The 22491-nt window shown below is 39.8% G+C and overlaps 1 protein-coding gene across 1 annotated transcript in view; it reads right to left on the reverse strand.

The window, feature by feature from the left end:
• Positions 1 to 22491, reverse strand: part of myo3a (myosin IIIA) — a 62115-nt gene that overhangs the window by 18005 nt on the left and 21619 nt on the right. Inside the window, exons 6-23 of the mRNA XM_038731479.1 lie at positions 20353 to 20429; positions 16612 to 16757; positions 13089 to 13154; positions 12788 to 12943; positions 10876 to 10972; positions 9818 to 9934; positions 9288 to 9392; positions 9030 to 9113; positions 8241 to 8443; positions 7183 to 7281; positions 6951 to 7065; positions 5716 to 5842; positions 5083 to 5293; positions 3840 to 3987; positions 2256 to 2409; positions 1727 to 1815; positions 1497 to 1626; positions 810 to 892 (exon numbers count right to left, since the gene is read on the reverse strand). Coding sequence (XP_038587407.1) covers positions 810 to 892; positions 1497 to 1626; positions 1727 to 1815; positions 2256 to 2409; positions 3840 to 3987; positions 5083 to 5293; positions 5716 to 5842; positions 6951 to 7065; positions 7183 to 7281; positions 8241 to 8443; positions 9030 to 9113; positions 9288 to 9392; positions 9818 to 9934; positions 10876 to 10972; positions 12788 to 12943; positions 13089 to 13154; positions 16612 to 16757; positions 20353 to 20429 — 2207 coding nt within the window. The remainder of the gene's footprint in view (positions 1 to 809; positions 893 to 1496; positions 1627 to 1726; positions 1816 to 2255; positions 2410 to 3839; positions 3988 to 5082; positions 5294 to 5715; positions 5843 to 6950; positions 7066 to 7182; positions 7282 to 8240; positions 8444 to 9029; positions 9114 to 9287; positions 9393 to 9817; positions 9935 to 10875; positions 10973 to 12787; positions 12944 to 13088; positions 13155 to 16611; positions 16758 to 20352; positions 20430 to 22491) is intronic.

The following is a 22491-nucleotide window of genomic DNA, read 5'->3' on the forward strand; positions in this document are numbered from 1 at the left end:
TAAATGACAGCAAACCTAACCTTAAACCATGCCGGCAGCGTTAAATTTATATTGTTACACTGTAGAGAATAATGCAGTTGAATGACATCACTTGAAGAACTGTACCTCACTCTCTGTTAAACACCATCCATGTTCTAAAAACTACAGCACAACCAAATGTATTTTTCTAGCTCATAAATAAATAAAAAATCCATCGGCTGGCCTGCTCTCTAAATATTGGCAAATGAAAAACCCATATTGGTCGACAACTAGTGTATGCATTCAGCATTATTCAAAGAGAGGCTGCATACAAGCACCATGGCATGCATCCATACTGAATGCATATAGTGAAAATCGCTTGCTTTGAAAAAACTATGTAACATTTACACAAAATTTAGCTATCACTGCCTCTTATAAATATACGAACCAATAAACTTAGATTTTAGGATTTCTAGAGTGGGTAAGGGTTTCTGCATTGGGAAAACGATACATACACTCACAAAAACTATATGGAAATGCGTTGATTACCTCACTGAAAGAAAAAGAACTGTACAAGGTTAGCACTCCCATCTTTTCCAATAGAAAAGCAAAGACAAAGAGAGAAAGGAGGAAAAAAGGAGACATAAGGCATAAGAATAGAAGAAGTTATAATTACAGTTGAGTAAAAATGAAATAAAATCACACAGAGAGGCTGAATTGTAATTCAAGAGCGTTTTTTAGCTCCTTTAGAGAGAGTGAGAAGAGAAAAAAAAAACGTTTGAACAACTTTTTAGGGGAAGTTCTTGATGGAGAAGACAATACAGTGATAATGCAGACAGTGCTGTAAGTACCTTGGCTAAGGTGATGGTGCGTGTCGGGGTCCGCGAGCTGCGCATTGTGTTTATGCCTTTACCCTTGGTGTGGGCAAGGTTGCCTGTGAAATAAACAAAGTCAGGATGAGAGTCGGTTAACAAGAACTGCCCTTACTCACCAAGGGACAGTTAGTCATCCACAGAAACAGGGCTGTATGCTTATTTTGTATCAGTTATGATAAATTAATTAGGTTATTTGTAATAGAAAACTGTCTTGAAATGGGTTCATTCAATTTTGTAAAAAATAAATAAAATTGTTGACATTGGAACAAATTAATGGAGCAGAAGAGTTCGGTAGTAGTCTCTTTTGTGTGAGTAAATGTTGATTAGGAATGAAACAGCAACACTCGACACGACAGCTTTAAGACTTACTTTAAAAGAGTGATTATGTCATTATTGGCTTTGTGATTCGATTTTGACAGAGCTGGCCAGCTGCTCTGCCAACAAAGGACACTCTCGCTGCCAAGGCCAGCTTATTGCAAAAGTCTGGCAGAAAAGCAAGCAAAGCCTTTCTAAAATAGTCAACTATAGTCTGTTGTTTCACTTTAAGTATGTATTCTGTGCTGCTTCTGAACTGTTTTATTAAAAAGTTGTGGCTAACAAACACCCATTTTCTAAGGAGAAACTTTTTTGCCTCATGCAAAAAGGGCTTCTTTTCATTTTTACCTGTTTTGGTGAGGGGATGGGTGACCAGTTTGCGAGTGAGCTCGTTTTCTGACGACCTCAGCAGCAGGACGATGTCGGCTGGTAGCGTGTCCCTGTTCTTGGCCAAGAAGCCTGCAGCATTGTAAATCACCTTAGAGTTTGGTAGAGAGGGGGAATGTGAAGGCCACTACACATTCAGTTTCAAATAAAATGTCTGTGCACACATAATTAAAAAAACAAACATCAATTACCTTCCCAGCGTAGTGGTGAATACCAAAGCCAAGGTCAACCCTCTTTGGTCTCCAGAAGCTTTTTGTCTTGAGGTTAGTTTCAAATTTCTCTAAAATGGTAAATGGTACATTGGTTAATTATCCCAACAACCACTATGAATATGTTCTGTAGGCAAAACTAACAACTCTGAATGACATCTCTGAAGCGCATACATTTATTATACCTTATATCAATTTATTTAAAAGTGATTATATACCTCTGAATATCAAATACATGCTTTTCTCTCTGCCAGTTTACTCTAAGGAACTGTACTTTCTGTTTCTGATTGCTATAAAAAGGGAATTAAACTGCTCTGAGATAGTGAATAACTTTCAGTGTCAGTGTCAGTGTCAGTGGCTTGATTTAGATATAAAACCCTCCTTCATTGTCCACATAATAAAAAGTCTTCCCTTGCTCCATTAGTCACTTGTTCTGATTTGTTTCTGTGGGGCTAGTTGACAATAATCCAACCTAATATAAGTAAGCTAATCGTAAACTGAAGAGACTGACCTACGAGGGTCTGGTCGGTGCCCTGTGGGAACCGACTCTCCTCATCCAGAAGTGAGAGCATCCCCATGGGCTTCTGTAGGAACAGGTCCAGGAGGGGCCTGTTGTCCTCATACTCAATCATCCGAGCGTCCACCTCCTCATTCAAGTACTCATCCTGTACAGAAATGGAAGACACCCTGATAACAATCATAGCTTAATAAAGATTGTTGAATTCCTATTAGGTTATGTTTATTTCTCCAGGCGGTCCCCTTGGAGACGGTCCCTGGGTGCTGCGCAGTGGCTGCCCACTGCTCCTAATTAGGATGCGTTAAATGCAGAGAACGAATCTCACAATACGTTGTACATAGTTGGATGTTAGGGGACAAATAAATGGTCCTATCGGGCTGACCCAGCTCCACTATGGCAGAAAGAGCAGCTGGCTGTTCAGCCAAAAGAGAAACATGTTAATATTTATGTAACATTTGCTTCAAAATAACAGATTACCATGTCGACTTCATTGCGCAGAAGTGAACATGATAAAACGAAAAGCCCAGATAGTTCGCACTGATGATATGTTTCCTGCTACACAGCTGAAATGTCAGTAATTTAAAGTCAGAAGCTGTTTGTTCTGTGGTTTCAAGTAATGAGAATTCTTCTAGTTTTGTTTTGACTTGGTGTTATTATGTCAAATGCAGGAATACCATTTCCTATCCTAACCAGCCATTTTCTGTTCTCTTAGCTTTGTTTTGTCACGCCTGAATGTTCAGAAATCCTAAACTTTACAGTAAGACTGACGCATTAGAGGCAAAGGGATCAAAGACCTACTACTTTATACTCGGCTAACCTGATCACATCATGTTGACTGACTCTGAGAGCTCCCAGTATGACTCAGCAACATTACTGGAGACTTCCGCTCCGAGAAGAAAAAGGACAAAATGGGAGCAAACAACATCAAATCAACGTGCTTATTCGAGCATGACCTGCACATTGTGAGGTAAACCAGCCACATCAGGAAACCTGCAGGGATGCCTACACATTGAGACAATCTGTAAACATATATGTACACGTGTAGGTAAATCTGCTTTATTTTACTGTAGTTAGGTGATGCTTATAAACCTCATACCCCACTACAATTCCCCTATGCTCCGTATATATGGTGGCACTATAGGACAAATGTATTTCTGGGCCTGGTGCCAACAATACCCAAGAGTGAGATTAAGTCCAACGCTAACTGTCTTCAACTCCTAATTGACCCTCATTTGGGATGATTTATAGCTCCTCTCTCTGGGTGAGACCAAATCATTTAACATTAGCAAACCATTCTCTGCACCCTCAAGGCACGACACACCCACGAGACTGCATAAAGGGAAAATCGCGAACCTCATTCTCCCGTAAATAAAGACAGCAGCATATTTTACCCTTGCCATCTCTCTTAAAGCTCAGAATGACAAATGATGGCATGTTATCACCATTTAGATGGAGATGAGGTAGTATCAAGGTGAAAAATGCATAGAAAGTGCTTTCAGGGAGGGATTCATGCACTCAAAAAGCCTTCTTCGATTTCAGTGATAGTTTAGTAGGGTGAATGCTGGTTAAAGTTTTTACCTGTTCCCACGCGAATATGTGCTGGTTGAAGTAAAATTGGATCTGCTCATTGGCGATGTTGATGCAGAGCTGCTCGAAAGAGTTCTTCTTGAAGTTCTCAAAACCGAAGATGTCCAGGATGCCGATGTTCAAGCCCTTGTCATCCTCTCTGGTGATGAGAGGAAAGATAAGTCAGTTCATTTAAGTACGTTTTTCATAAACAAAATTCTGTGTTTTAATTGGTTTTGCATTTCGTGTCCACTGCAGTTTGGCAGCATCGCAGCTTCACCAAAAGAATATATAGGTAAATATTATCAGTGAAAACAGGGTTTAGACACAACGAATGACCACCAAAAAAACCTTATTTTTGTCCAACCGCTGTGTATAAAACTGGTTGTGGTTTCTGCCTTTTTGGCAGCTGACCCCTGGAAATGAAGCATTCTGGCCTCATGTCATAGGGTGCATTTGTGTATGAATTGCTTTCATTAAGTCGGCAAGTAATTTTTTCCTTCTCAAATAGGTTTATAGTCCTTGTCCTATAGACCTTTTAAAGGTCAAAAAAATAAATAAATAAATCTAATATTTTTACCACCATCTACTCACTGGCTCCAGTCTAAATAAACATAATTTGGGGTTGTAAAAATCTTTTTTACTTTTCTAGTTAATTATCTCTGATGATCTCTGACATGCTCACAATGAAATATGCCAACATGGTGTTGTATAGCAGCTTTGATGTTTACCACGGTCACCATCTTACTTTACCTCGTTAACATGCAAACATTTGCTAATCAGCACTTAACACACAGTACAGGTGTTGCTAAGAAGGTTGGTAGCTATTTGGAGATAAAATGTATTAAAAAGTATTATAAGTTCAGGAACATGAAGGTGTGTACCCAATTCTGTGGCAATCCATCCATTAGGTGTCAAGAGAATTCACTCAAATCCACAAATGACAACCTGCTGGTGGCGCTAGGGGAAATGTTAGAGGCTCACCAAAGTCATTAGAATTCCTCTTCTGGGGACCATGAATATCTGTACAATATGTCATGGTTATCTAAAAGTGGTTAAGATATTTTAGTCTGAAGAGCAGTAGAACAGCTAAAAATTGGCAAATAACCTGCTATGATTTTCTCGATTCTTCCGGCAAATTCCACAATTTTCAAGACCTGGAAATGATTTTTCATCCATACAATAGAAACTGACCTCATTCTGCATTTATGACAGCCAAACACACCGCATCACATTTTTTTGCTCCTGATCTCACCCTAGTTGGCTGTCAGGCCGCAGCAGTGCGTTGATGCGGTTGACAATCCAGCTGAAGAGGCGGCCGTAGAGAGCCTTGCCCATGGCGTCCCTCACCTCCGCCGCCTTCTCCACCGTGTTGGGCCTGACGATCGTCTCTCCCCTGGCCACAACACAGTGGGAGGTCAGGGCTTCCTGGAGCTCGTCTGAGCGGATACACAGCAGCGACGCCACTAAGGGGACATAAGAAAATGACTGGGATGAAAGTTAACATTTCTAAAGAAGAATGAGTGCAAGCAGTTCATGCAGGGTGAGCTAATGTGCAAGCATAACTGTCCTGACAAAAATAAGTGACGAAGAACGCCCATGTTTTCATCGATCACATCAAATCTTCAATCAATAAACCTTATCTAGACAGTCAGAACTGATGTTTAAAATTTGAAAATGTAATACCAGGAAAACAATGTCCTTTAGAATCTAACCACTGCAGATGCATGTTTGTTAATGATGTAATACAGCAATAGCCTGTCTGCGCTGATGGAAAATTGATTTCAGAACAATACTTTAACAGGGAGGAGGGGAAGAGGGAGGGTAAGGAGTGGGGGTGTCGCAGAGTCATCTTTGGTATAAATATACCATGCCTCTCTCCTCTCACCGTTCTCCAGGACAGAAATGTTGGAGATGTCGCTCTTGTCCGTTTGGTGCTCCGAGGCCACCGGAGAAAACTCGATATCCCCAGAGCTGAGGATAGCAGCCAGGGTGCTGTAAACACTGCCCAGCTCCTGCAGAAATGACAAAATTTTACTTCAGATGTTGGGAGTTATTTTGATATCAGATAACATCAGGTACATCTGGCAACCTTGTGCACCTGCTTACCTGGATTTAAATTTTAAAAGATACTGTAAAGCCTATTTTTCTACAGCATGTCAGAGAACATTGAATTATTAGTCAATACCACCACTTTCTAATGAGTGTAGACAGTTCTGTTGGTCCTGCTGTCCCAGAGATCAAGGAGAATGATCCATAGACTATAAAAAAATATTTATCCCACAAAAGCTGTGATGCTGTGGCACCAGGACTCTGTGGTCAGAACCAGGATGCCAGAAGAGGGTGATTGCAAAAAGTGAGCAGTCTGATGAGGAGGTTTAAGTTGAATGATAAAGCATGATTAAGAGTGAGCAGTGATAAAATTTAAGTTGAATGATTAATAAGTATCTTGTAAGTTTATAAAACAATTTACTGTTTAATGTTTTAAGTACATTTAATAGCAATAATTTAATTTAGCTTCAAATTTCACTCTGGCCTCTTCTTTAAGTTTGTATTTGACATAATACCTTATTATCTCAATTAAAAGGATGGAAACAAATGTATATGTGACATAAAAGGCAATTTATTATTTTGGCCGGTAAAAACATGGATTTTTTCATCTACCAGGCACCTTGGCAGGTGAGACAAAAAGTTCATTTCCACCCCAGTAAACCTGCCTCAAAGATCATCTTCATAAACACTTTTATGTAAGACATACTGTAGAAGAGAACTTTGTTTCTCCAGTGCCAAGCCATTACAGGATAAGTACTATTGACGTGGAGATCCCAGAGGACCATTTCTTTGGGCCTCATTAGCCTTCACAATGCCAACAGCTGACTGCCTACGTGTGCCTCCAGCTTTGTGCTCCATCGCCATACAGTGGACCTCAGGAACAACTTGTATGCTTGTATGTAAAACTTGTATGTAAAACTTATGTTATGTATTGTTTTTTATTACATGCTCTTTCAGTTCTACACAGACTTTCATACATTACATAATAATACATGAGTATGAGAGCATGTATGAATGTTGGGGTAAAGGTCGTGCAGCTTGCTGCCCAGTAATTAATGCAGTACTTTGTACCTCCAGGGTGAATCCAATGACTTTGAAACACTGCTCGACTGCATCAAACTGCTCCTTGTAGAAGGTGTTGCTCACTATGTCAGGCCCTAATTTAATGTGCTCGTTGCACAGATACCTGCAGATACAGAAGGAAACACAAAGATCAGGATTCGGGTCTCTGGAAGTGGCAAGTTTGCGGTGTGAGTAAGAAATAACAGTGTTTAAGAGGACGGCTAAGAAATATCAAACCTACTTAGGTGTTTTGCTGTCGGAGAGCTTGTAGTGGGCTAGTTTCTTCCTGTCAGCCAGGCCAGCATAAATGTAGTAGAATATGTGGAAGTTCCTCTCCCCTCTGTGGAAACACACAGAGACGTAGTAATTCAGACCTTAAAAGCGCAAGAAATGCTGATATAAGACAATAAAGAAGGAAGAAACAAAATATGCTAAAAGCTACGAAAGCACACAGACAGTGCACACCTCTGAAAATGTTGTTAAAGAAGCATTCAACTGATTTCATCCGTCAACATCAGTTTACTAGTAGTACTCTACGGAGTCCAAAACAAAATGTAGGGAATGGTTATCAGACAAGTCAGAAATATAACTTACTATATCAATAAATAATATAGTTATTATGCTATCAAGCTCACATTTTTAGCATTAGGTTGCTGGCTAATGATTAATGATTGTGTGCATTGGCTTATGGATATATTCAGTAATATTTTTGACTTGTCAAATAACCCTTTTTTTTTCTTTTATCTTTTACATTTTGTCAGTTAGAACTGAACTCAATTTTGTTTTTCATCTCCTTGATATTAGTATCCAATAACAGGCTTAAGAAAGGTGTAGCTACACACAGTGCTTGTGGGCCAAATTAAACCCTTTGACCTGTGTGTCTGTTTTCTGCTGCAAAACCTGAGTCTGCCTTTGAGGTTCCACTAAGGACACTTTCAAGACCACAATCTTTGATCATAACAGGAAATAAGCTAGCCTCTCCACTTGACCCAGTCTGCTCCCCCAGACGCATGATAAGAAGAAAAGATGGATTGACTGAAGTGCAGGTTGAAGGTAAATGCCACCAGTTTCAGATGGAGAAGTAGAGGGAAAGGGATGAGAGACACAGTCCATTATGAACTGATCCCTGGCCAGCAGGCGGAAAAATTACCTTCTTGGCAATGGTCTTACAGAGGCAGGATTTAAATTTGTATTGATGTAATTGTCAAATGAAGGAAATAACAATAGTAAGTGTCACAGGGTTGCTTACATTTTACAAAAAGACAGAAAAAGACAAAGAAAGAAGGATGTGATAGTTACACTGCCTGGTGGATGACTCTAGATTTCTCCAGCAAGTACTCAGATATCTGCGCTCCAACCACTGTTCCTCCACAGGTGAACTTCATCTCCAGGTACTTGCCAAAGCGGCTGGAGTTGTCATTGATGACAGTGCAGGCGTTCCCAAAAGCCTCCACCAGGTTGTTAACCAGCAGGATCTTCTCCTGGAGTGTCCGATTATTGGCCTGAATAAAACATTATTCCAAAACTGGGAAATCAAAGGTAGGTAATAATTCTTTCGTTGAGAAATGCATGAGATGCATGATTTGCTGTCATGTGCCTTCCCATTCCTGTTATTCCCATCAAAAGTGACACTTCTGATTCCTCATTTCATCTTTCCACTTAATAAAAAATGCACAAAAGGAATTAAAACTGAATTTTCTTTTCAATCAAGCTGCAAATCATGACTGGCACCAGATGGAGCGTCAAATAAACAGATCATAGGATGTTAAAATCGCCTTAACGATGAATTTTCTAACTATCCAAAGTTGGCTGGAGGAGTGCAGGTGGCAGGCCAAGACCCAAAAAAAACAAACATTGTGCAATTTAAAACTGTAACTTTGTAGTTCCATTAAGTCTGAAATGCTGTAGGATTTTTATCTCTAATGTCCTGATTCTGTCAGTCACAAATTCTGACTTCTTACAGGTGAAAATTTTTATTGTTAAACGTTTTATCTGAAAAATAGCTTCTAAAATCATTGTATTTTGTTTACTTTAGGAAGACTACTCATTGGGAATTGAATAAATAAAGGAAGGACACTTGTGACTCACCTTCCCAAGAACTGTCAGTTGCTGCACCAACAGATGAGCACTCTCTGTTTTCCCAGCTCCACTTTCCCCACTGATCACAACACACTGTGCACAGAAAGTCATAGAAATTACTGTGACGTTAGCTAACAAAATGACTCTACATAAAGATATTTGACTCCATTATTAAATACAGCTAGTTAACTCAAACACCACAACATCAAACAGCATCGCTTAAAAACAACTTTCTGCACTCTGTAAAATAATGAATAAATATTTTACCTGGTCTGCGTTGTATGAAACCATGGACTGGTAGGCAACATCTGCCACAGCGAAGATGTGTGGTGGGTTAGCTGTACGCTTTGCTCCTATATACATCTTAGTGTACTATGAAGAAAGAGGGTTGAGAATGAAAACATTTATTTAAAAACGTGCATATGAATGGAACAGATACCATAAAGCAGACATTGTGCAGAAGAAAATGAAATTATGTTATTTTATAATAATGGTGCAAACTATCTTGCCATATAATACATAATATTTTTTGTTCTGGGAGGAGAGGAATGAAAAATGGCTACAAACTTGAGGCAAAGAAAAACATGATGATTGGGAGGAAAATACAGTCAGTGAGGCATGAAAGAGGCAGGGAAACAGGGGCAGTGTGTGCGATTGTGTGTGTGGAGGTGAGGCTAAATGGGATGCAGCAGACTGAAGAACTGCAGAGGCACTAATGAGATACATTCAGTGCATTATTGACCAAATGTACAAGCACGAGTGTACAAAAAACCCCACAAAGGCGTATACCCTCAGACCTGAGGAGTGTATATCTCCATCTTATGGAAAGGATTGACTGCAATGAGGATATCTCCCACATAGGTATAAATCTGATCTCTTCCATAGCGACTCTGAAGATGCTCAGTCACGGTGTTCTGAAAAAAAAAAAAAAAAACACACAAGCATTATTCATTTAACTGGTTTAAAATGTTTCCTAAACAAATTAACACCTAGATCATTGTCAGAACCGTATTATGAGAGACAACTAGTCGTACTTCAGCTTATGTCCTGCCTAAAGTCAAGGCCTATGACGCCTGTTACATCAATGTATTATCTTCATGTCATCATGATTAATTCTCCTGTCTCCACACTGCCAGGACAGGTACATTAACAACAGCAGGGCGGCACTGCCTCCCTCATACCAGCAGAGCTCCTCACGTTGAGGGATGGGTGGAAATATCCGCTGGCAACTGAGACTGATTGTATCATTCAATACGTCAATGCAGCGTTCAGATTTGATAAATTGCTGTAAATGTTATATGTGCAGAAGATGCTGCCATGCATTTCTCTTTCTGTGGTTGTTCAAAACACCAAAATGGTTGATCGGAGGGGAAATTATGCTGAATGTTCGAGTTAACAGTGAGAAATAAAACAAATATACCAGCCTTGGACTGTGTCACTGTGAATATTTTATAGTACGATTGGCATACGTGGGATGCAATCATCAAAACATATGATATATTTATTGTAATAAACATTTAATTAATCTTGATTGATGAGTGAGAATGAGTCAGTTAAAAGTCCCAGAAATGCTACAAAATGGGCCTTGACTATTTTGACAACTGCTGTTTCCAAGAAAACAACAAATGTCATAAAATAATGTGCAGTCTAAAAAAGCCATGTTTCTCCACAATAGAGGATTAAATCATGTCCTTTGTCATGAAAGACAATGAGAGTTGTACTATATCTGACAACTGTAATCTGTTTACACCATTTTTGCTTTATTGTGTCTACTGTGAGAATGGCTCTGTCACCAAATATTATTGTTTTGTTATTGAGATACTTTTATCTGTCAACAGACTGTCGACTTTCTTACCTCATCCAGAACTTCCAGGGTGGCGAGGTCATCCACCTCGTCAGGGTCCGTCTGTGTCTTCATGTGGCTTCCTCTTTTAGTGTGGATGCGTTCATGCCTAGAACTCACAGAACCCACAACCAAGTCTCTCCACTGAGCAATGGATGTAATATATATACTCTACATGGCAATCTAAGTAATCTAAATTCAAATTCAATACATAATGAGCATTGTAACAGTGCCTGGTGCTGCTAAATATATTGTGGAAGCGAAATAATACATCCCTTTACTTAAAAAACACAAAACAACATAAATGTAATCAAAGCTTCAACTAGATAAAGATCTAAATGTAGCATTAATGCTGAAGCATGGGGCCCACCAGCATGCAGTTCCCTTTTAGGAAGCCAGAAGCAGACTCAAATAAACTTGCTCTCTGCCACCAGGAAACCTCTTCATTCCCATTTTTACTGAACACCTCATAAACAAATGAATCTTTCTTTTCTGTTCACCAGTGCACCAACAGATTGGATCATTCAAGACCACAGCCTTGCAATGTACTGCTATGTTTACAAACTCTACATAGTAGGGAAATTGTACCAGGAGATCTTCATCATTTTTAATATTTACTCGAATAGACATGACTTCTGAACTTTATAACTAATATCTAAATAATTTCAAATACCAGCTTAAAAAACACCTGGAATTATCAAAATACAATTAAATAAAATAAGAATGTCAGCAAGCTACACTTGGATTTAGCTTTACTGGCCTAAAAATCACCTACTTACAAAAGACTGTGGTTTTTAGGAAACTTATTAGAGTCTACTGTTTCCTCACGTAATTTGATGTGAGTATAAGTTTGATTACATATAATTACCAGCCACAACTGCTGTAGTTGGTTTACAATGAAGGTCATAACCCCAATTGCACTAAGGTAATGGTTCTCAAAGTGGGGTCTGGGGACCCCCAGGGTTCCTTAAAGGGGGTTCCAGAGGGTCTCAAGCAAAAAGGGGAATCATTTGTTTGCACCATAATTGCATCCGTGAGTAACACAGAAACGGACGTATAAGTATGGCTATTTTGGTCATAGGTTTCATGCACTTTCAGTAATAAATAATCTAAAAGCAAAAATCATATCAGATGGGGAGTCCTGGGACTGACAAATCCTAGCAAAAGGAGGTTGGTGGTCTAATTTGTGTCCATTTAGGGGTCCATGATATGAAATGTTTGAGAACCACTGCACAACAGCATCAAATGATGGGACTATACGAAAAGAAAAGGTAGACACCAACAATACTCATCACTCAAGTTTTCCATGGCAGGGTGGCAGCATGTAAACAGTCTAATAATCACCAGCCCATGTAGTTGAGTGGAAATACATGTGCGATCACAAGCTAAAAAAGCCAATAATCATCTACACCTACTGTTGCATAAAGGTCATATAGGCATTTGTTACCTGTCATTACTGTCTGTGCTTCTGTCTGTCTTTCCATGATGGCTTAAACAACAGAAATAGGATTAACATTTCATGACCGTATTTGCAATACACTTATTCTGGGCCAACATTTTTGACTCATGTGACACATACTGTGGATCCTACACCTCGAGCGAAGCTGGAGCAGGATTGAGCGGTTGTTTATGTGAGGGTGACAGCGCTTGTAAAACATCCAGCAAGGAGAGCAATTTGGATTATACTGTCTGCAAAAGTTAAGCTGCGGCCTAACATATAAAACCCACTGACAGAAAGGCTTGCAGACTTTAAGTTTTTCTTGGGGTTTATAACAACATCCATCAAACATGTTAGGGTGTGGGAGTATTCTGCTCATACTGCTAGATACATATTAGTAGCACAGCTTCTAACTTGTCACAAATACATGTAGCAATTCCAGATTTGTGACAGGAAACCTACACATATATTCACGCCAGACAGTACCTTGTTTTTTCAGTGACTCCTATTTGTTGGTTGAGATCAATGAGTTCAATCAATTGCTTCTGCAGTATTTTCTCTCTGCTAACAATCTGTTTGATGAAAACATGCTGGAGCAGGTCTAGCACATTCGGTCTCAGCTCAAAGTCCTTAATCAGACATCTGTGGAGAAGAACAGGAAAAGGTGGAAGAGGAGAATGCGCAATGACTTTCTGGGATTTATATTCAAATATTCTCGTTATCTACTATCAGTGTAAATATGTATCATTCACAGAGGCATAACAAACACGCTAGCATCCGGCCTCACTTGCAGATGAAGTCATTAAAGTCGTCTGACCAGAGCTCCGGCTGGTGGAGAGTAGGAGGAGGATTTCTGTTAAAAGAAAGCAATGGAAAAGATAAATGGAAAGATAAGATGAGATGGGATTTACAGAGGCGGGGCGGAGAACAAAAGGCCAAGGCAGAGACTGGAGTGAAATCTTAACTATTTGTCATCTAAGTCCTCCAGGGGTGTTTCTGCGTTAGCATGAGGCAATAATAAATGGCGCTCGACATGTGCAGCTGGGCGATATTGGTACATGAAAGAAAAGCAATACTCGGTAGCATTGTATATCAAATATAATCAGATCTTAAAAAGGTTTCTCCTGTAAAAAAACCTTTACAAAATGTTAAGTGGTCACATGTAACAAGGCTTCACAGCCGCTTCACAGCTGAGCTAATTTGCTGTAATTCCTCGTTCTGCTTAAAGTAGCTTTTTACAAGAGGGTTCCTGGCAAGTGGTGAGGAAGTCAATGCTGCCTGCTAATGCACTGGGGCCCTTTTCACATTGGCTCTGACAGCGATAAATTGGTCTAATGAGAGGACATACATCTCCTGTTTATCACACAACACACCCAATATAGACAGCAAATGCATGAGACATTAATTTGGAGTATGTTCTGCTAATGATGTGACTATTAAAGGGTTTTTCTTATTTGGAAGACAAACAGGGTCATATGGAGGCAAAAAGTCACACTAATAAATTACAGTATATAACTATTTATTTTTTTTATAATTTACTATCCCCAGGTACTGAAGTGAATGCTGTATTTGCCCACTGTGTCCTGCAGTAACTTCACTTTGTACAGTATGCCTATGCAAGACAAATTCAAATCTTCTCTTTTGCACATAATGAAGGATAAAAGCTTAAATCCTTACACATTGTGCATAATTAGGAGATGACTTTTAATCTTGCTCAAGAGTATGATGTTTTGAGCAGGGCTTTGACTTCTGTACACATGTCATCCCAATCCCTCCCTGCCTGTCTCTCTTTCTGTCTTTTATTTAAATACACGGTAAAAAAGACAGACATAGACTTGTGCTTTATGTTAATTCAAACTTTTTTCACTTTTTGTCTTGCTGTCTTTCTTCATAGTTGATGCTGGTTTTGAATGTTAGAAGATGTGTTGATTTAAAACTATCTCAAACAATTATTTAAACCCATAAGTACAACAATGAAAGCAAAATAGAGGTCCAGTTTTTAAGGGTAACACATGTGGCACACATTTTATTACAGGGCTACCTTTATTACAGTACGGGAAGCATGAGGAGACTACACCTGGTACTGGTGCCTATTACTACAGTTATAACAATAAAATCGACAGTATTTTAGGCAGTATTTGCTGCAGTAGCACTGTATAAGATTGTATCGTAGGCTACTGAACTGGTGTATATTGTGTTGAATTGTGTCTAGTCCATGTATTAAGAAACTGAGGCATTGTAGAAAACACATCAAAATGAGGACTTTCCTCCTTCATGACATTCTGTTTCTATTTGGTACTATTTAGCTACCCGAAAATAAATAAGATGTGGTTGAATCAACGCCCTCAGCCAAGCTTCTTCCAAGACCTCCTGACGAATGAACCCAGAGTAGTGAGGGGGGGGGGGGGAGTGAGGAGTGTGAACAGACAGCCCGAAGCTCTGGCTGTAGCAGTCACATAGATTCTAGGAAAGCTGGGTGATGGCTCCTGTGGAGCACGACCCCCAGAGCAAACACACAGGCCAGCTATGACACAGAAGATGTCTGTGTGTGTGTGTGTGTGTGTGTGTGTGTGTGCGGGAGGGTGTTTTATGTGTTTGTGTGTGTATGTGTAGGAGGAGCACACTATTTCAGGGCATTGATGGACAAAGTGCTGTGCCGTTAAGATGACAGTGACGGTAAGTGCTTATGCAGCTCTCACACTGGAATCAGGAGACGATAAACAATTACTTTTCACCTTCAGCCCACAATACACTCCGATGAAAGAAGGGTGGCTTTGCTCTCAGCCTCCCCCACAGGACGAATGGGATCAGTGCCAGGAGGGGGGAGTGGTTTATGGATAAGCCCCTGCTAGCGGAAAAAAGCCATTTGAAATGAAAAGACTGTACTTTGTCTGTTGACGGCCTGTGTAGAGAAGCAAATCACTGCGTGGGGAGCAGGAGATGACTTTTCTGGATTGCAGTATATACACTATAAGGTATTTGTTGAGAAAAGGCTGTGTCTTTAAAGCATTGCAGGCCTTTCACAAAACAGTATCAGCTGAAATGTTTAATCAGTGATTGAATTTGTACATTGACAAATAAAAAACATTGATAATATATTAATCTTTTAAACATTTAATCAAGAAAAACTGCCAAACATTATGGTGGTTTCAGCTTTTTTTTCAAATGTGAGGAGAGAGCTAAAGAAAGTGCAAGGTTGAGGGCAACTCCATGAACTTATAATATTGTTTTATAATTCCACATAATTTGAAGCTATTGAATAAATTCACTGCATGCTAAAAATTACAGTGACATACAGCCTTGACCTAAGCAAGGGTAAGATACTGGCATGTACTGTCTGTTAAGGTAAGGATCAAATATGTATTCATGCTAATGCTTGCTTGGTCTACTGTGGCCAGTTTCTGCCACTTTACTGTATAATATCTGCATTCACATTCTCAAAGGGAGTTCAAACTTCTCAGTTTGTTGTAATCAGGAAGTCGCCACGTTCAAGTACATCAGACTGAGAGACATGCAGGATGTCAAGAAGATAAAGGTCGTTATTTCTTTACTCTGACATGGTCATAATCAAATGTATCAAAATAAGAGAGAAAGGAAAAGAATATTGTGAGTGATAAATGCAAATGAGGCTGTTAGCGGCTCCAAACATTTAATCATGTGGTTGCAAATGGTAATTTTGCCATTTCATTGCCAAATCAATCTTATTTCCAAAACATTTATGAGAATTACAACTTTTACTTAATGCACGTAATATTTTATTAATTATAATATTGTTAGAGCCATTTGTAGAAAGTTTATTTTGTGTGCTTATTTACCCGCAGCTCTGTGTTTACGTTGCTGCCCTTTGCTTAATTGTAACTACATTAATAATGTTTGCAGTCAGCCCTGGCTTCTGATAGGTCAGACGATGTGCCATGCTGCCTGTGCTCGCTTAGCCAGGAGAGGGTTTTGAGTAAAGCTGTGGAGCTGAGAGCACACTAGTTTTTGACTGTGTATTTTGTTGATAATTTCTTTTTGTCATGAAGAAAGCTTCAGTAAACATTAGGAAACAAAGAACGTGGACAGCAGAGTTTTTTTTATTGAAGCATGTGTCAACTATGTGCTTAATTGGCTTCACAGTTTAAGTGGACGTTTTAGAAGAAATAGAACTATGATATAATTTAGATAACAGATTTAGGTCAGCGCTGTGGCTAAATGGTTAGCACAGTTACCTTAAAGCTAGAACCTACCAAATTGCCAGAGGCAGGGTTAAAGTCACAGCCCCCCTTATAATGATGACAGATTCTTGTGTGGGTGTGATGGAGGGTCACCTGGGTATTTTGAAAAGGGCTCTCATTGGGTGGAGTTCAGAGAGGGGTGGGTCTCCATCTCCCAGCTCTATGGCGGTGATGCCGAGTGACCAGACATCACAGCGAGCATCGTAGGTTGAGTCCAGCTGCTGCTCGCATGCGATTACCTACAGCAGACAGAAGGCAATGACAGAACCAAAATATTTTAAGAGAATTACAAAAAACAGCATATATGAGAATTACAAAAAACAGTATATGTGTGAGTCATGTTACATATGCTAATTTGCATTTTGTAACATTAAAGCCAAAAGCATTACTGAGCTCAAAGAAGTTTGATAAAAGTGGTTTGTGTGTTTATAGTTTTCAAAGCAACATACGGCTAATAAAAGAAATTCAAAGAGAGCACAAATGACCGTGGAAAGTAATCTGCAACTTTGTCAGTGACACAACAAAACCTGAAAAAAGCCAAAGTTAGCCATCAGCCAACATCTTGGTGAATTATCATGGGAGTTCAAAGATCTTTTTGGGAACAAGTCTACTTCCTTTTCCCTCAATGGCTTCACCTATAATCAGATCAAAATATAAGAAAAATCTTTGTTTTAAGAAAATCTCTTTTATCCGATCAGAGAGATGAAAGGTCTGATTTCCTGTTAGTAAATACTAAAAGTCCGAGCCTACTTCCTTATTAGGGAGTTAATATTCACGTATTATTAGTTGATTTTTAAATGTATATTGTCAGCCCTTGCACACACACCTACGTTAAAATAAACAAACAGAGCAAAGTATATTGTATTATCAAGTAACTGAATATAAATTGTAACAGAACTCAGCCAAAGCTACAGTGTAATCATCATCTGCCGTGGGCAATATAGTGCGAGTTCACACCCACACACACATACACACACACACACACAGTCAATCATCACTGTCTTTAGGGCAACATGGTACCCAATCAACAATATGAATCATCTCTGAGCGGGAGCATGTATACACATAACCACACACAAAACGCGCACACACACACAAAAAACGTTTATACCCATTATTGTCAGATGTCTGAAATCAATATAGTGTGTTCAACCAGTGCTCAATAGACAAGCAGAAAACCATTACCAGATCATCAATAAGACATCCTAAAACACAAGAGCACACACACTCCTTCATGAAAACAAAGTATTCTGTTGTACCGTGACATAAGAAATCGGTTCTCACGTGTGACTTTAAGTGAACAAAATGTATCCCAAAAATAACAAAATATATACTCTTAACACAGTCAATAAAGTAAATAAAATAAAGCTCATTCAAAATGTATAACATTGTGTAAACATGACACAACTTACCGCACAACTCAAAGTCACATAACCAGATCTTCTTTAGAAAGTAGCTAAGACCGTGTCTGTATAGATCATCCAGAATGTCTGCGCGTACCGGGGAACTATAATACTGTAGATCCTTGTTTACAAATCTCACTCCTTTCAACCTTTCAAGATTTTCTAGTCTAGAGAGTCCACCCAAGATGCGTTCTTCACAGAATATCTTACACAAATGAGATTAAAATCCTCAAGTCCTGACAGACCGTGTCATGCAGGGTATATTGTACTGCACAATTTGCACCACATGCAAACCTCATGTAAAAATGTCCATTTCGATTTGACAAGTGGACATGCAAGGTTCCTCTGTGAAGGACAAAACGGGAGACACCATCCACACTGGGAGGAAACATTTAAAACTAGCACAGGTGCAGTGGATACAAAGTGTAGCTGTGGTGTATAAGAATTTAAATTCACTAGTTTAATCCCTAAAAAAGTTGCTAATTGTTCATCTAATCTAATCTATATCAGTGAGGTTGTGCAGACGGGTGGTTATGGGATGCCACTACGAGCTGAGGTTTTCCAGCGGTGCTGTGGGTTTATATTAAATATAAATGAAAGGTGCCTGTTTCATAACCCTAAACACGCCTCTGGTCTTGCTGAACACCTTGTCCTGACATTCAAGTTAGCTCACAGAAGGCCATAAATGCTATCACGGCACAGTCAAGACGTCAGCTGAACTTAAGTTGAAAGTCTAGACAATTTGCTTTTTCTGGTAGTGTGTCCTCTACTAAACTTCTTTAACACTGCCTTAAGTAAGTCTATTATATGTTTTTGTGTTTTGTGTTTTTGTGTTGTGCATTGAGTTCAATGACAATGTTTTCTAAATCCTTCAGTTTTACAATATTTGTGCCTGGCAACAACAGTATGGTTAAGGCGTGGCAATGAAAACACTTGGTTAAGTTAGGGAAAGGATATGGTATTCTGTCTGCTACTCGGGTGTGTCATGCTGGTAACAGTTAATGTGGCATACTGTAAAAGGCATAAAAGTCATTTATACTACCCACCTAAACACCACTGTGACCTCTAAACTCTTAATTTACAACTTGCTATATAAAGCCCAGACTACTTCCTGCACTGGCAATAAATAATGTAAATCTGTGCATCAGCTATGTAATTCCTAGGAATACTAGGCTGCGAGTAAACATTTGAAAAGCCAGTGATGTCAAACAACACACGGAAAGTGCAACTGTTTCTCTGCTGAATGACTGAAGTAAGGAAGCACTCCTATACAGAAACAGGCTTTCAAGAGAAAAGACATCAATCATTGTCATAAAATGAAGAAATCAAGAGCAAGATCCGCAAGTTAACCAGAGAGACCATCTCATTTTATAAACGTTATCCTTGTACAACACAGGAAAACGTTACATTACCCTACCATAAAAAGTAATGGACAAGGGGATGTGAGTATGTAGGTTCTTGATGTAGCCATTTCTATATAGATGGTATTAGGGCTGACCCCCAATAGTCGAAGATTCGATGCTTCGATGGGCGGAGCCTGATTCGACTGTCAATCTCACAGTCGAAGCAGCAAAAGGATCACGCCATTTTGGCGATATAGGGGTGCTCAACGTCTGATTTTACACAGAACTACCAGTTTTCTCCCAATAAGTCAATATACATCCTATTACAATATACATCAATGTTTAATGCTATAAATAAACATGTAAAAAGAATAAAACTTTCAATAAATGTTTTTAAAAGTGCGTAAATAAATCCATAATTGTGACCCTAACCCTGGGTTGTCAGTGCGCATGTGTAGGTGTAACGTGTGTGTGTGTGGTGACGTTGTTCGCACTTCGCGGGACTTTCGGATAATTTATCACCATTGATGAACCACACAAAGAATATTTATAGCCGGCTACTTGAAATAGACCTGCGAGGAACCGCAGCGTGCATGTAGTTGTCGGCATGGCATGCAAGCAAAACTCACACAAGACCGGTGAATGACAGGTGAGAGAGAGAGAGAGCGAGAGAAAAGGGTCTTCAAAAAGACTCAGTTTAGCTGGAAATGTACAGTGTAAGTTGAATGAATAGAGACTGCAGCTCTGCAGCAGCTTCTCAAGATTAAAGCGGAGCTGCCGTGTGTACCCCATCCCCCCCGCGCACAAAAACACATACGATTCGACTATAGGCAGGACTTTACAATTCTGATTTGACTATGTAAATCCTTAGTCGGGGACAGCCCTAGATGGTATATAAACTGCTTGTGCACTGAGCTACGATTAGCCAGGAAGCGAATGATGGAGGCCGTCAATTCAATTATTTTATGCACACTGTATTTGACAGTGTTATCGCTTTGATGATTATTAACTGTGGCCCACTGGGATCTGCTCCAGACTAATGTAGTGGAAAGAGATGTGGGAGCGTTTATGGGCCAGTTTTACTGTACCTCGGGAGCCATCCAGAAGGGAGTTCCCACTGAGGTATTCCTCCTCAGACGGGTATTTGTCAGCTGGGCTGAAACACCTGCAGGGAAGAGAATACACATTTTAGACATTTTAGCCTCGCTCTCAGGACGTGCCCTCAGTGGAGACAATTTGCGCTATCTCAATAGCTTTCTTGACACATGTTCCCCCCCCCCAACAAAGATCAGACTGGCTGGTAAAAGTGATGATCTGTGAAAAGGAGAAGAGTAAACAGTGGGGTTCTGCTCAACTGATATGGCGCTGAATGGATCTTGGAGCTTTCTCGTATCCCACTGATAAAGCTGTCACTATAGAGACGAGCAGGAAAAACAAAACACACATGCATGCGCTCACATGCACACAGAGCCATCAAGTTGCAATGTGTTTTTCCTTCGTTCGATAGATTGCTTTGAATGTCAAATTTTCAAGTGACTGCAGGTGATTTTTTTCGGGCATTTTAAGAACATTTGAATACAATTCAAGTGTAAACAGGCTTTGGCAGCTGGAGACAACATTTCACTTTCTCTCAGACATTATGTGTCTAAGTGATTTACTAGCTTATGTTAGCTTTATCTGCCTACACAAAACAGGACAAAGTCATGTTGCAACAATCCAGTAAGAGATGGATGTCCGCAAAATATGGGACTGCAGAGAGAAAGAGAGGGCATGTGTGTGCTTATATGTGTGTGTGTGTGTGTGTGTGTGTGTGTGTGTTAATGTGGGGTAAAAAGCCTGACAAGGAACATGCTGACCCACAATCACGACTTCAGTGCAGTCGAGACAAATCAGCGTTACACCACACAGTGATGTATCCCAGGGCTGGCTCAGCTGAAGCAGCAGCCAGGACAAAAGCAGAGCCTCTAGACAAAAGCGACTAACCAACAAACAAAAGGTGATCTACTGATGCACGACATGCGGTTGCAACCCATGTTTTTGTCTTGCACAGCATGTGGTGCATTATTTTATGTGAATCTGAGTTCACGATTTCTGCAAAATGTAACTTGTACATGTTATAGTCTAAAGACTTGCAGTATAAAAGCTTTGAGAAAATGAAGGATTCATTTTTTGAAAATGTCAAAAATACAGATGTTGAAATGTGTAATAAATATAAAATGACACGAGACTACACTGCATAAATGTGTTTCTAACAGCATCAGCAATTGTGTCTTGTAAAAGCTCAGTCTGTGCACCCGTGTTTTGACGACTTCATTATTGTCAGTACAGTACAGTAATACACTGATGCTCTGTTGGTGCTGGGGTGGAGATGAGTATTGCAGAGGGAAACAGGCAAACATCCCAAGGGATTAGAAACATGTGCAGGAGGGGATATATGCATAGGGCTGACTCACACACAGGGACCATCAAACCACAAATCCTCTACACATCAAACCCACAATAGTGAGAACAAACCCGTAGTTTTTACATAGATACAGGCGTACACACAAAGATAGATGAAACCACACTACCACAGTAAACCCACAATTATCCGATCAAACTTCTGGTTTCACATACACACTGCTACAATATACATGAAGTATATCAGTGTGTGATGGTACAGAAACACAAAGAGCTCCCTATTAAACCCCTCACAGCCCCTCTCTTTCCACTACATTAGCCCGGAGTGGAGCCTGGTGGGCCACACTTAATAATCATCACAGAGATAACGCTGTCAATTAGAATATTCATGAGAGACCCATGAACGAACAGCTCCCCTCATTCTTCCGCTTCTCTTTTTGGGGCCATCTCTTTGCTATTTTGTTTCTCTACTCGTGATGAGTCACTGCGGGGGCTTCATCTCTTCAGCTGCTTAGTGTAGCGTGCACCCCTCCACATGAAAAACCATTAATCCCCAGTGTGACGCAGTGCCTGCGTGCACCGAGGCAAGCACGAGTCAGCCCCCATTCCCCCGCCTCCCTTACCGTTTTCATCACTATGCAAGTTTTTATTAACGCCGGGCTTATTTCTAAACTTCTGCTCCAATTTTTATTTTATTTTATGATGTCATAACCAATATCTGATATAAATATATTCAGCTGTCGGCGATGTTAAGGACTCGCAAAGCCGATATAACATCGTCATTTTTGTGGTTGTGGTTCACCAGCTGTTTGCACAGGCTGGGAGAG

This window comes from Micropterus salmoides, unplaced genomic scaffold (genome assembly GCF_014851395.1).
Source record: "Micropterus salmoides isolate LMB-PRFRI ecotype aquatic unplaced genomic scaffold, ASM1485139v1 Ms_hic_scaffold_1, whole genome shotgun sequence".
In the NCBI taxonomy this organism is placed as follows: domain Eukaryota; kingdom Metazoa; phylum Chordata; class Actinopteri; order Centrarchiformes; family Centrarchidae; genus Micropterus; species Micropterus salmoides.